At 45.5% G+C, this 12,569-nt stretch overlaps 1 protein-coding gene across 4 annotated transcripts in view; it reads left to right on the forward strand.

The window, feature by feature from the left end:
• The window catches only part of LOC106606466 (zinc finger protein 205), a 322,856-nt gene that overhangs the window by 2,254 nt on the left and 308,033 nt on the right, over positions 1 to 12,569 (forward strand). For 3 of the 4 annotated variants that reach the window (XM_045723118.1, XM_045723116.1, XM_045723117.1), the window contains exons 2-6: positions 2,433 to 2,563; positions 2,739 to 2,903; positions 5,261 to 5,422; positions 5,802 to 5,913; positions 6,127 to 6,251. In XM_045723118.1, the coding sequence (XP_045579074.1) occupies positions 2,433 to 2,563; positions 2,739 to 2,903; positions 5,261 to 5,422; positions 5,802 to 5,913; positions 6,127 to 6,251 (695 nt within the window). Of the gene's footprint in view, positions 1 to 2,432; positions 2,564 to 2,738; positions 2,904 to 5,260; positions 5,423 to 5,801; positions 5,914 to 6,126; positions 6,252 to 8,642; positions 10,039 to 12,569 lie in introns of those variants that run through there. The other variant, XM_045723121.1, reaches the window with a different exon arrangement.

A 12,569-nucleotide genomic window follows, 5' to 3' on the forward strand; every position in this document is an offset into this window, starting at 1 on the left:
GATAAATTCTGTAAACATTAAACGAAAAATCCTCCTCGCTACAGGAACAAATCGGAGAGAGAGCCTCACACTGGTCCAAAATATGATAAACGTAAACGGATTGAATTGTTTAACGTCACTGTCTGGCAAGTCCTGATGGACTTCATATCGACAATACGAACGAATTGTTTAATTTACTTGTCCATCTGCGATACCATGGACATAACAGTTTTGTATGAGTTATGAAAGTCAGGGATATGATAGACTTTATTCAGTCAGTTCGACACCATTTATAAACTAGTCAAGCCTGCTCCAATTAAAGCACAGTAAATAGCCTATGAGGCACCACTCCGTGGCTGCATATGAAACGCGAAATAAAACAAACGTGTCAGAAAACAATAGGCTAAGTGGATTTCGACTCGTCGTTACCACATTAATGGGACGTGCAAATTCACTCACAGCGACGAGGAAGGAGCATCACGCAGACTGTCAAACCAGCAGTGTTTCCCGGTCATTGCTTACTTTGTGACTGACAGGTGCAGGTCCTATCAACAGAAAACTAGAAGATGCATGTCGTTTATTCTAGCGGGCGTTTTTTTTTTCTTCCTGACTAGCGAATTGAAAAGTAGCCTAGTTAATATTAAGTGAAAAAAAAAGTATCTGGGTGAAAAATAGTAATCGGCTGTAAAGCTGGCGCTAGTGGAAAACACTGTTGTAGACCAATGTTTCCCAACCCTGGTCCTCGAGTACCCCCAACAGTACACATTTTTGTTGTAGACCTGGACAAAAACACACCTCATTCAGCTCATTGAGGGCTTGATGATTAGTTGTCAAGTTGAATCTGGTGCGCTTGTCCAGGGTTACAATACAAATGTGTACTGTTGGGGTGCTCAAGGACCAGGGTTGGGAAACAATGCTCCAGACCCCCTCTCATTGGGCATTTGTCCAACTCGTCCCATTTTGAGGGTCTGAGCAGAACAGCCTCGAAACAGATGTCCAGCTATAATACAACAGCAATGTCAAATCTGTTCTGTTGTATGGTTTGGAATGTTCCCATGTTGTCAAGAACTTGAGACGGATGTAGTCTTTCAGCAGTGGTTGTCTCAAGAATTGGCAGAATGAAATACAACAGTACGGTTATACAAGAAGACTGGTTGACAAAATGTCACAACAGATCGAGACAATGAATTGCCCACATTCTCAGAATGCCCAGTTTTGACTCATTATGGGCTAATGTCCCAAAGAGGATGAAGTGGAATGAGTATGTGCCTCTATTAGAATGAGATTTCTGTCAGCCTATGTGGACAACTCTCTGGCTAGAGGGTCTCGTACACTCTGATCTGCTATGACCCTGTTGGACAGCCATGCCATGAATCTTGCCTAAAATGAATATCTGTATAATGGACACGTACTGCATACTCTACCGTACTCTGTCTAAATTGACAACTGGTCTGGCCTAGATGGTCACATGCACTCCAACCTTCAACCCGTTACATCTAAAGGAGGTTGAACGTTAGTGCGATCATCAAGGAGAATTGTGAAGTGCGCCTAAATGGAAATGTTCTCTTCTGAAATATAATTTGAGTGGTGGGTGGCATTTGGGACCGACAGGAACGTGAGATGGATACGTGCCCTTGAAATCCCTGGGTCCAGACAAATCGAAAGGTCCGAAAGGTCCAAATCGAAAGTATCCGAATTCACAACCAGGGGTAAGAAGACGGCAGCAGACAAACTGTATGGCTCTGTATGACACAGAAATAATATTATATATGTTGTCAGAATCTGCGATTTCAGTGGCTTTCTTCCCATGGCAGTCCACCATTTATATAATAAACGGAACTATTTATGACGTTGTACTGGGCATCATTGTAATCCTTGACCATCAAAACATAGGTGTAGACATCACCTTTTCTGTGTTAATGTTTGGTTCAGATGATATGACACAAAATACATTTAGTTATGGCAAAATGAAAAACTGCAGTTTTTGCGATAGCTCCATATCTGAACATATTCAGGGTCCCAAAGTGTACCAAGTTTCATGCTTTTATGGAAAGGTGAACATATCACCTAAAGTTTGTCAAATATCGACTGGACTACATGGCAGAGTCTGTGGGGCCTATAGCCCCGTTCTCTTCTGAGCATGTGTAACTTTAGATGTGTTAATGATATGGTTAACCAAAATTAGGTCTTGGTCACTTTTTGGATAGTACACAATAATTCCCTTAATGACTTAGTGATCTTGCGAAAGATACAATATCATATTCTAACCAGATTTTTTGATTTACTGCATTTCCTATTATTTCCTCAATGAAAACAATATCGAACTATAAATAGTATATCAATAAGTTATGCTAAGTGTTACCTTACACTGTTTACAATTAGCAAGGATGTAAGGTAGTGTTGAGCATTGACAGTACCGAACTTAACCTCTTTTCCCCCAATCACTCTCTCAGGTGAAGGACATCTCACTGGAGGCTACAGAAGCTTTGTGAAGCCAGCGGGACACAATACATGGAGAGATGACCAACCAATCACTGTTGATGAGGGGAGTGGAACCTCAACCCAGCACGTTATCGTGATAGAGGTCAGTGTAATAGTGTTGCATCAAATTTACAGTACATCAAAATGTGGCCAGTTTATTTCAGAAAGGCTCCCTTCGGCTATTCACTTGCCATAGTGGAGCTTGTGAGACTTCCCCACGATATTGTTATCCAATTCAACTCATGTACCGGTAATAACCTCCTCTCTTAATGTGTCAGTCTGCAGATGCAGAGGACGCAGGTCCTGGGGTCAAGCAGGAGATGACTGAAGGAGAGGAGGACCCACGTCACTGCAGAGACATCCAGACTGGAGCTCCCCCTGAAGCCACGGAGGACCTCGCTGCCGCCGCGCTCCAGCCCAGGACCCGACGCAGCATCATGGAGGTCAGTGGAACGCCGAACGCCGTCCTCAAGTCCGAGACAGACAACAAGACTTTAACTGTAACACACAGGCTCTTACACACAGGATCTGACAACAGATCAGACCCAGAGAGACTTTGTCTGGGGAGACTGGGCTGTTCTCCTGCTTCCGGCTCAGAGTACTTATCAGTATTTCACCAGAGCCAGAAGACTGTTCATTCCCGTGGGGATGGTGACGCGTTAGACGCTGGCGGTGATGATCCGTCTTGTTCTTACTCTACAGAGATGGACCCTGGCAACATATCCTTGGGTTTAGAGACACAGACTGATCTGTCTAGAGGGGACTGGAACCAGTACAGTAGTAGTGTATACTCTGAAGGGTCCCTAGATAAGAAAGGGGAGGGTCTGGTCGTAGATGAGGTGACTGTGAAAGTGGAGGGCGATGCTCCTCTGATATGGAATGCAGACGAGACTCACTTAAGAGAAGGACACTCTCAGGGCAACAGCAGTGACTTCTTAGACTACAGGGAAAGCTTAGGGACAAATCTAAATGTCCCGACCCACTCCTCTTTACACGTGTTCAGGGATCGCGACCCAGTGTCCACGTCGATGGGCCCTTCCGATTTACACAGCCACGTCCTTTTAGATCAGGAATTGAACTCAAACGACAGGGCTAGCGCTCAGGCTCAGGGAGGGGGTGCCACATCAGGCAATAGTAAAGAGAAGCGGTTCCTCTGCATGTTCTGTAACAAAAGCTTCAGCTGCCCCCAGAATGTGGAGATCCACCAGAGGGTCCACACAGGGGAGAAACCTTTCAGCTGTACCCAGTGTCACATGCGCTTCACCCAGGCTGGCACCCTGAAGAGGCACCAGAGGGTCCACACAGGGGAGAAACCCTTCAGCTGTACCCAGTGTCACATGTGCTTCACCCAGGCTGGTCACCTAAAAAGGCACCAGAGGGTCCACACGGGAGAGAAGCCGTTCGCCTGTACGCACTGCAGGAAGAGGTTCTCTGAGAGGAGATGCCTCAGGATACACCAGCAGAAAAACCATTCCACTCTATAACATAGGTGTTGGATTCGCGGTTAAAGTTGGAACATTGTTATACTCAGAAGTATAGGAACATTAGTTACAAAAGAGACATGAGGGGTCGCCATAATGAAGCTAGGGAGGGGCTGAGTGCAGGGAAAACAAATCGCATGTGACAGTACTGGTAAGGGGAGAAAACGTTGAAGGCTTATATCACTTAGTTCCCTGCTTAGCAAGAATGATGCAATGTTTAGCGATAAGGAGGAGACTCCACCCAAAGTGGGGTATGAATACCACCACGGGGGAAGCCACGTCTGTGTCGGAATTTCAGCTGTATCGACCCTTTGGGAAGAATTAAACTTGGTTAAGCTTCTCTAGTGTCCGTGAGTTTTTTACTCAAAATTAGAACCTAACAAAAGAAACCATTCCACTCGATAGCTTCTGACGTTTAGATCAGACCCTGCATTAAAGGTAGACTCTGCGAGATGACATAGATGCACAAAGTAAACAGCAGCAGCATTGGGTCAATTTCCACAACAACTAAGAGTGTTGAAGTGCAAGGCCCAGACATTGTAGGATGTAAGCCTAAAAAGTATATTGCATAGTGTTTGTACTGTGTAGGCGTGTTTACCAACTCCAGGCCCCCAACAGTACACATTTTCATTGTAGCCCCGGACAAGCACACCTAATTTAACTCAGAGGGCTTGATGATTAGTTGACAATTTGAATTAATGCTACAATAAAAACGTGTGCTGTTGGTGGTACTGGAGGACTGGAGTTGGGAAACACTGGTGTAGGCTATATGATGTTCACACATGACTAGTTCATTACTTCCATTCAACACGTCCCCCCCCCCAAGACACTTTAAGAGAAAATGAATGCAGTTTATCAACTTCATACAGATGTTTAATTGAGACGTGTATGTGTGGTTTTCAGATGGTGTATTTCAAACTTGTTTATGTTCAATAAATACCTAAATGGGACTTTATTCTAAGACTTTCATTGAGACTCTCTTTAGTATACATCACATCTGATCTCACCCTATTCTGCATACACCTGACAGCACTTTATAACCAATATACACTTACTAAATATACCTACTGTTCACATCCAAATAGTTTAGTCAGGTTTGTCTGATGACTTGACTGATCATAGCTGACTCATATTTACCCACAACATCATATTTATGTCCACCATGATGGGTTTAACAACAATGAAATCATTCTATAACTACAGTATAGGACTCAAACATAGTGGGGATGGTTAAACACTCCATGTTGAAAGTTATTATCTGTGTGTGTACGTACCTGAGGGAGTGTATGTCTGTGTAATCTGTATCACCTCTCTTCCAGGAGGAGGAGGGACACGAGGTGCTGCTGGTGAAGGATGAGGGGTGTGAGGAAGGTCTGGAGAACCCTGAGGGGACCATAGTCATTGAGGACAACCAGACTACACCTCCTGAACCCACAGAGGAACCAGCTGAGCAGCACAGGACCACACACAGTCTCACTGAGGTGAGCCCACTGTAAACTACTGTCTGAATTATATTAGGTCGTGGCCTGTATCCACAACGCCTCTCAGAGTAGGAGTGATCTAGGATCAGTTTTGCCTTTTAGATCACAATGAATAAGATTATATGGAAAGATCCTAGATCAGCACTCGTATTCTGAGACTCTTTGTGGGTACGGGCCCAAGTCCGGATGAATTTTGTCTTAAGTGTGGGACCATGTCTTTCAATTATCAAACCATTAGAGTGTCAAGTAATCAAACCAACTAACATGTTTGCATAGTACTCAAAGCAAATCCTCATTGCCCAATCAGAAGTTGCTCCATAGCAGGTTGCTCATATCAGATGTATTGATCCAACATCCTCTCACTCTGTATCTCTTACAGTCAGTAGACATGGAGGATGGGAAGCCTGATCTGCTGATAGTCAAAGAGGAGACAATAGAAGACGAACCAGAGAGCATTGATCTGCTGAGTGGATTAAAGATGGGGGAGCAAGGTAAGGAAGAAATACATATAGCCTACATACAGTAATAGATCTTCAATGGGAATAGTGATGCACCTGGTTATGATTAAAATGAAATCAACACAACTTATGTTTACATACAAAAACACACAATGTATGAACTTGACCTGGTAATTGACAACAACAAAAAAAACATGTAGAATTCTGACATGTTTGTAAAGCCCATTTTATAACCTCTTCCTTTAGGTGGTTGGCTGGAGGCTAACAGAGACTGGACGGCCATCTTGGATTCCCAGACCCAGGCGGGTCCAGCCAAGGGTCCAGGGGACAACATCACTGAGCAGGCCAGGACCAGAGGCGACATAGTGGAGGTCAGTGGATGGAACAGTGTCCTCAACTCTGGGCTGGGGAACAACACTTAACCACAACCAGAAACAGACAGTGGAACACAAAACAACATCCAAACTTAGTCTCCATGACAACAGACTGGCTGAGACCAGGGCGAAGCGTAGATTTGGTCTGCGAGGACATGTCCGTATTCGGCAGGCGATGCTCCATCCTGCTCCTATAGTTGTGATTCAGAGAGACTGATGGGGCCTCAGGTTAACCCCCTAACAGGTGCTGCCTTCAGCCTGCCTTCTATAGGATCTATCAACTGGAACATGGACCCTGCGACAACACAGACACTCCCTGGCCTTCATCCTCCTCACACCCTCCTTATGTTAAACCAGACCTCAGACAATGCCAGTGCCTCAACACTAAATGGCTACACAAGCCCATTGACAAATAACAGTAGTAGTAGTAGTAGTAATAATGCTATCAGCAGATCTGGTGGCAAAGAGAAGCGCTTTCCATGTTCATTCTGTGGGAAAGCCTGGATATCCACCAAAGGATGCACACGGGGGAGAAGTCGTTAGGCTGCCACTTGTGCTGGGCCAGTTTCTCCCACTCCTCCAACCTGAAGTGGTACCAGAGGGTCCACACAAGGGAGAAACCCTACAGCTGCCCCCAGTGTGAGAAGAGGTTCTCCCGTCAGCACCAGCTGAAGATGCACCTGAAGGTCCACACTGGAAAAATGCTGTTCCCCTGTACGCACTGTGGGAAGAGGTTCTCAGAGAGGAGCTACCTCAGGATACACCAGCAGAAAATGCACATGGCCCATGAATAGAGTATAGTGACATGTGATGTAGTACTAGTTAGTTTGTAGTTAATTCTGTTGGTTTAGGATGTAGGAGGGAACTGGATGAGGTGAACTGAGGGAATAATGAGTATGATGAGGCAGAGTAGAGGATATGGTGATGGTTGGTGTCCTAAAATGCTTCACTGATGAAGTGTCATGTTTACGTAATGAACCGTCCCTTTTTCAGGACCCTGTCTTTCAAAGATCATTTGTAAAAAATAACTTCACAGATCTTCATTGTAAAGGGTTTAAACACTGTTTCACATGCTTGTTAAATGAACCATAAACAATTAATGAACATGCACCTGTGGAACAGTCGTTAAGACACTAACAGCTTATAGACTGTAGGCAATTAAGGTCATAGTTATGAAAACTTTACAATGTCTGTACTGTGAGATGCCTAAGATAGCGCTACATGGAGATAGGACAGACAGCTGATCGCCCTCGCAGTGGCAGACCATGTGTAACAACACCTGCACAGGATCGGTACACCCGAACATCACACCTGCGGGACAGGTACAGGATGGCAACAACAACTGTCCGAGTTACACCAGGAACGCACAATCCTTCCATCAGTGCTCAGACTGTCCGCAATAGGCTGAGAGAGGCTGAACTGAGGGCTTGTAGGCCTGTTGTAAAAGGCAGGTCCTCTGCAGACATCACCGGCAACAACGTCAGCTATGGGCACAAACCCACTGTCGCTGGACCAGACAGGACTGGCAAAAAGTGCTCTTCACTGACGACTCGCGGTTTTGTCTCACCAGGGGTGATGGTCGGATTTGCGTTTATCGTCGAAGGAATGAGCGTTACACTGAGGCCTGTACTCTGGAGCGGGATCGATTTGGAGGTGGAGGGTTCGTCATGGTGTGTCACAGCATCATCGGACTGAGCTTGTTGTCATTGCAGGCAATCTCAACGCTGTGCGTTACAGGGAAGACATCCTCCTCCTTCATGTGGTACCCTTCCTGCAGGCTCATCCCGACATGACCCTGTATGACAATGCCAAAAGCCATACTGCTCGTTCTGTGCGTGATTTCCTGCAAGACAGGAATGTCTTGGCCAGCGAAGAGCCCGGATCTCAATCCCATTGAACGTCTGGGACCTGTTGGATCGGAGGATGAGAGCTAGGGCCATTCCCCCCCCCCCCAGAAATGTCAGTGAAATTGCACGTACCTTGGTGGAAGAGTAGGGTAACATCTCACAGCAAGAACTGGCAAATCTGGTACATTCCATGAGGAGTAGATGCACTGCAGTACTTAATGCAGGTTAATGCACCAGATACTGACTTACATTTGGTTTTGACCCCCACCCCCCTTTATTCAGGGACACATTATTCCATTTCTGTTAGTCACATGTCTGTGGAACTTGTTCAGTTTTACTTGTCACCGGATTAATGCCATTTTGTTTTAATGTGTTATTTTTGTATCATTCCAATGGCTCTATATTGTTAGGTACTTGTTTCACACTGTTAGAGATGGGCTTGATTGTGGTTAACAGTTTAGAATGTCATGTTTCTGTGTGTACAGCACAGAGTTTCTTATATAAACCTTTATATGCTCTTCTGTTCAATTTGTGTTTACAGTCTGCAGTCCATGAAGACCTGCTGATATCCGGTGTTACTGGTGGGAGAGACTGGGCAAGTGAGGTGGCTGGTCAGAAACCCTGGCCCCGGATCCGAACCATTAATCAGGAGCCGTCACTCTTCCTTCCTGAATCGGAACCAGGACCGAACCACGAGGGACAGAGACTCCACCACACAGAACACAACCAGTGGACTGGTGGACTGAACAACCTCAGTCCTGGTGGTCATCACAGAGACTCCAATCAGGGATCCAGTCTGCAGCCCAGACCCTTCTCTTCACAGTCTCAGTGTAGGGATGGAGCAGGGCCTGGGGCTGACAGAGATAGGAACAGGAGGGTCTATGATACAAACACCACAGTATCTATGGTGAATAGAGCAGGTCACCCTGGGCTTCAGCCTTCACAGATAGTGGTGGGAGACCCCCCTGGTGGTAGTCTGTCTTCTCCTTCAGGGTCCCGTCTAATGCCTGGTGGGGTCTGGGTTCATAGAAGGCCTGGGCCTGAATCTGGGTCTAGCCTTCCTCAGCTACCTCATAGTTACCCCACCAATACAGACAGGGTCAGGATGGGCGTTCACAACGAGACGTACCTAGCCTATAACACAACACACAATCCCAACAACACCCAAACAATGGCTAGAGGTCAAGGAAGGAGCTCAAACACTGACCACCTGAGGGTGGTGGCTCCTGCTTCTACCTCCTCTGGTGTCATTGGGTCACAACATGGGAGGCCGAGCGTTAGGACGGACGCCGACAAGCCGTATGCCTGCCCCACATGTGGGAAGCTCTTTGCTAAGACAAAATATATGAAGCAGCACCAGACCGTTCACACCAAGGAGAGGCCCTTCAAGTGCAAACTATGTTACAAGAGCTTCTCCTTCCTGAGTTACCTCATCAGACATAGGCGTGTCCACAACAGGGAGAAATCGTAGCTATTCTTTAGCTGAAATATTATAGTTATCATTAAGTGTACTGGGGTCAAAGTTTTTGGGGGATTACTGGGTCCTTTAGTTGATCATCTGGGGATGCTCACATGATACAGGCTTGTTGTTTGGTGTGCTGGCATAGCCAAAAAAAACTGACATGACTGAAATTAGCAAAAAACTAGGTTGTTTTCATGAATTTTTACAATACCCTACATTTTTTGGACTTTGTACCTGTGGAACCTAGTGGAAACCCTTTAAAGCTCGGTCCTTGCTATCTGGAATCCTTGGGATGTTACACACAACAACCCCCCCCTCTGAATTTGGTTTTGCCTTTTGTTCTATTCATAACAATCGAGTTATAACACCTTTAACACATTATTTGGCATAGTCATGGTTCCTTTATGTACTAAAAAGGTGATAAAATCTGTTAATAAATCAGAAATCATTTCCTTTTGATAAAGTTTACAATTTATTTGCTTGTTTATCATTTAGAATTTAACATGACTTCAGTGTCATTGGCTTCCTTCGGGGGGGGGGGGGGGATTCATGAAAACTTTGTTTTTTGCTCATTTAAGTTTGGGGGTTAAGATGCATTGTAGAAATAGGGGTTTAGGCATAATTATGACTTTGTGGCTGTGGAAACTAGTGACGACCGCTTTAATGACACTGATCATGAATAGGAGGTTTGATGTGTAGTGTGGGCATTGGGATGGGTGGAAGAAGTGGGGCCTAAAAAGGGTAATTGTGTGTTCAGACTCTGCTACTAGCCTGGTCGTGCTGAGAGAAGGTTAGTCAAAAGGCACGCCCAGACCTGATGACAGCTGTTGATGGCACTTTATAGGGTGGGGCAGAACGGGAGTAAGATACGTTTTCTGTGGGTTCCAGCTCATGTTGAGTTAGGGAGACATGAGGCAGCAGATAATGTAGCGAAAGCAGCTGTGAAGAAGGAGGCGGTGCATATGGTGGTCCCATTAGGGGGGGATGGAATGTACGAGCATCATAGCAGAGGGGTTGACCCAGGAGTGGCAATGTGAGAGGAGCAGGGAAGGCAGTTTCTCTATCCAGAATTCTGAGAGGGAGGTCAGGTATCTGGGGTGTGAAAGGAGGGATGGGGTTCTGTTGACAAGGCTGAGGTTGGGTCATTGTGGATTGGGTAGTGGGTTATAGTTAGTGGGGAAACACCCAGATGGGAAGTGTGAGGAAGGTGGTGAGGTAGAGATTGAATTATGTCATGTTATATTGCTGGTGGTAAGCTGAGGATAGGAGGCCATTTTTCTGTGAGCTGACTGTTGTGTAACCGCATTTTCGCCTGTAACAATTTTGAGCTAGCACTTTGATGTCTGATGTAAAAGGGGCTTTATAAATACATTTGATTGATTGAGCTCAAATGATAGGCAGATCGAAATAACAAGGAAGCTGTTGTCCTTTCTCTATTCCACCGGCTTGCACCTACTGGTGTGAGGCTATTAGATATTTAAATGTGTAATTTGCACTCTGACCTGAGAAATGCAGCGATACAGCGTCTAGTCTGCCGGAAATGCACAAGAAGAAGGTTTTGATGTGTAATGGAGCAGTATTATGCTTCAAAGAACAGCACACATACCTTTTCATTTACCCACACCCTTTGAGCTATGATTCCAACCAATAAGATCCTTTCTCTTCAGTGTAAACAGAAGTGAGGTTGTGACTCATAGGCGCAAGATGGCGCAAGCAGGAGGAGGTGTGGATCATAAAGATAGAGGACTCTTCCTTGTATCTGTGTCAATATGGCGTCTGACAGCATGGAAAACAGAGCAAAGCAGAGTTAGGAAATAAAACGTCCAGTTCTGTGTATGTCACCTTGTCTTATAGGAGAACGTTTGTTGAAGAGGAGCGGAAACAAGTTGCCAAATCAGAGTAATCCATTTGAGATATCCAGACTGGTGGAAAGAGTGATGGTAAAGTGAATTCTGTGTGGATTATGAGAAGTGGACTTGTTCTGATTTCTTGTACTTCAAAGGAACAGAAGGAGCATGTGTTGTGTTACCCGATTCGAGAAGGTTGCCATGTTATGCGTGGCTATTCGGAGTAGGGCACCCCTCAAGGGGGTAATATCTGGCGTCCACAGGAGGTTGCGGTGGGGATAACCGCTCATAAATGGCTGGAACGGAGCAAATGGAATGGCAAACATGGAAACTGAGTTTGATACCATTCCACTGATGCTGCTCCAGCCATTACCACAAGCCCGTTCTGCCCAATTGAGGTGCCACCAACCTCCTATGCTAGAGTCTTGTGGGAAATCGATGTTGCAGAAATAAAAAGTATCCATGGAGAGATTGATGCACGTCGGATGAATCGTGTGGTGAATGGATTTTTTTTTTTTTTTTTTTAAACGGGTCCATCCGTACCCAAGTGCAGTTGGGGTATATGAATTACCATGTCAGAGGGTTTATCCAAAGACCCATGCGGTGTAATCACTGTAGAGGTTATGGACATGTGGAAAGTGTCTGCAGAAGGGAAAATTCGAGATGTCCATGTTGTGGAAGAGATCATCTCATGTGTTGTAAAAGTGAGGAGCACGTGAAGTGTTGCAATTGTGGTGGGCATCATGAAGCGACATCTTAAGAATGGCCGACGAGGGTGGAAGAAGATGAGGTGGCTGAAGTCAGGGCCAACCAGAACATTTCATATGAAACAGCTGTAAAAAGGATTGAGGGATCTAATGGTCCTGAAGAGCCTATGGTGGTGAATAGGCCTTCTCTGCAGGCGGCAGGGGTTGCCAGACATTTTACATGTCAAGAAGGTGGACTTTGAGGCCTTTATAACTATGGTGGTTAACGGCACTGCCAAAGTGGAGAGGAAGTCCAGGAAAATAGCCATCATTGTGGATGTGGCAGAGCAGTTCCTGGGACTGGAAGACTTCTCAGCGGAGGGGGATGCATGGAGTATTGTCACGAGCCCTAGAGCCTGAGAAGGGAGATATGAAGCTAAAGGAAGTAGTGAGCTTTGTTTTTGTTCATGTAT

Source organism: Salmo salar, chromosome ssa08 (assembly GCF_905237065.1).
Source record: "Salmo salar chromosome ssa08, Ssal_v3.1, whole genome shotgun sequence".
NCBI classification, from domain to species: Eukaryota; Metazoa; Chordata; class Actinopteri; order Salmoniformes; family Salmonidae; genus Salmo; species Salmo salar.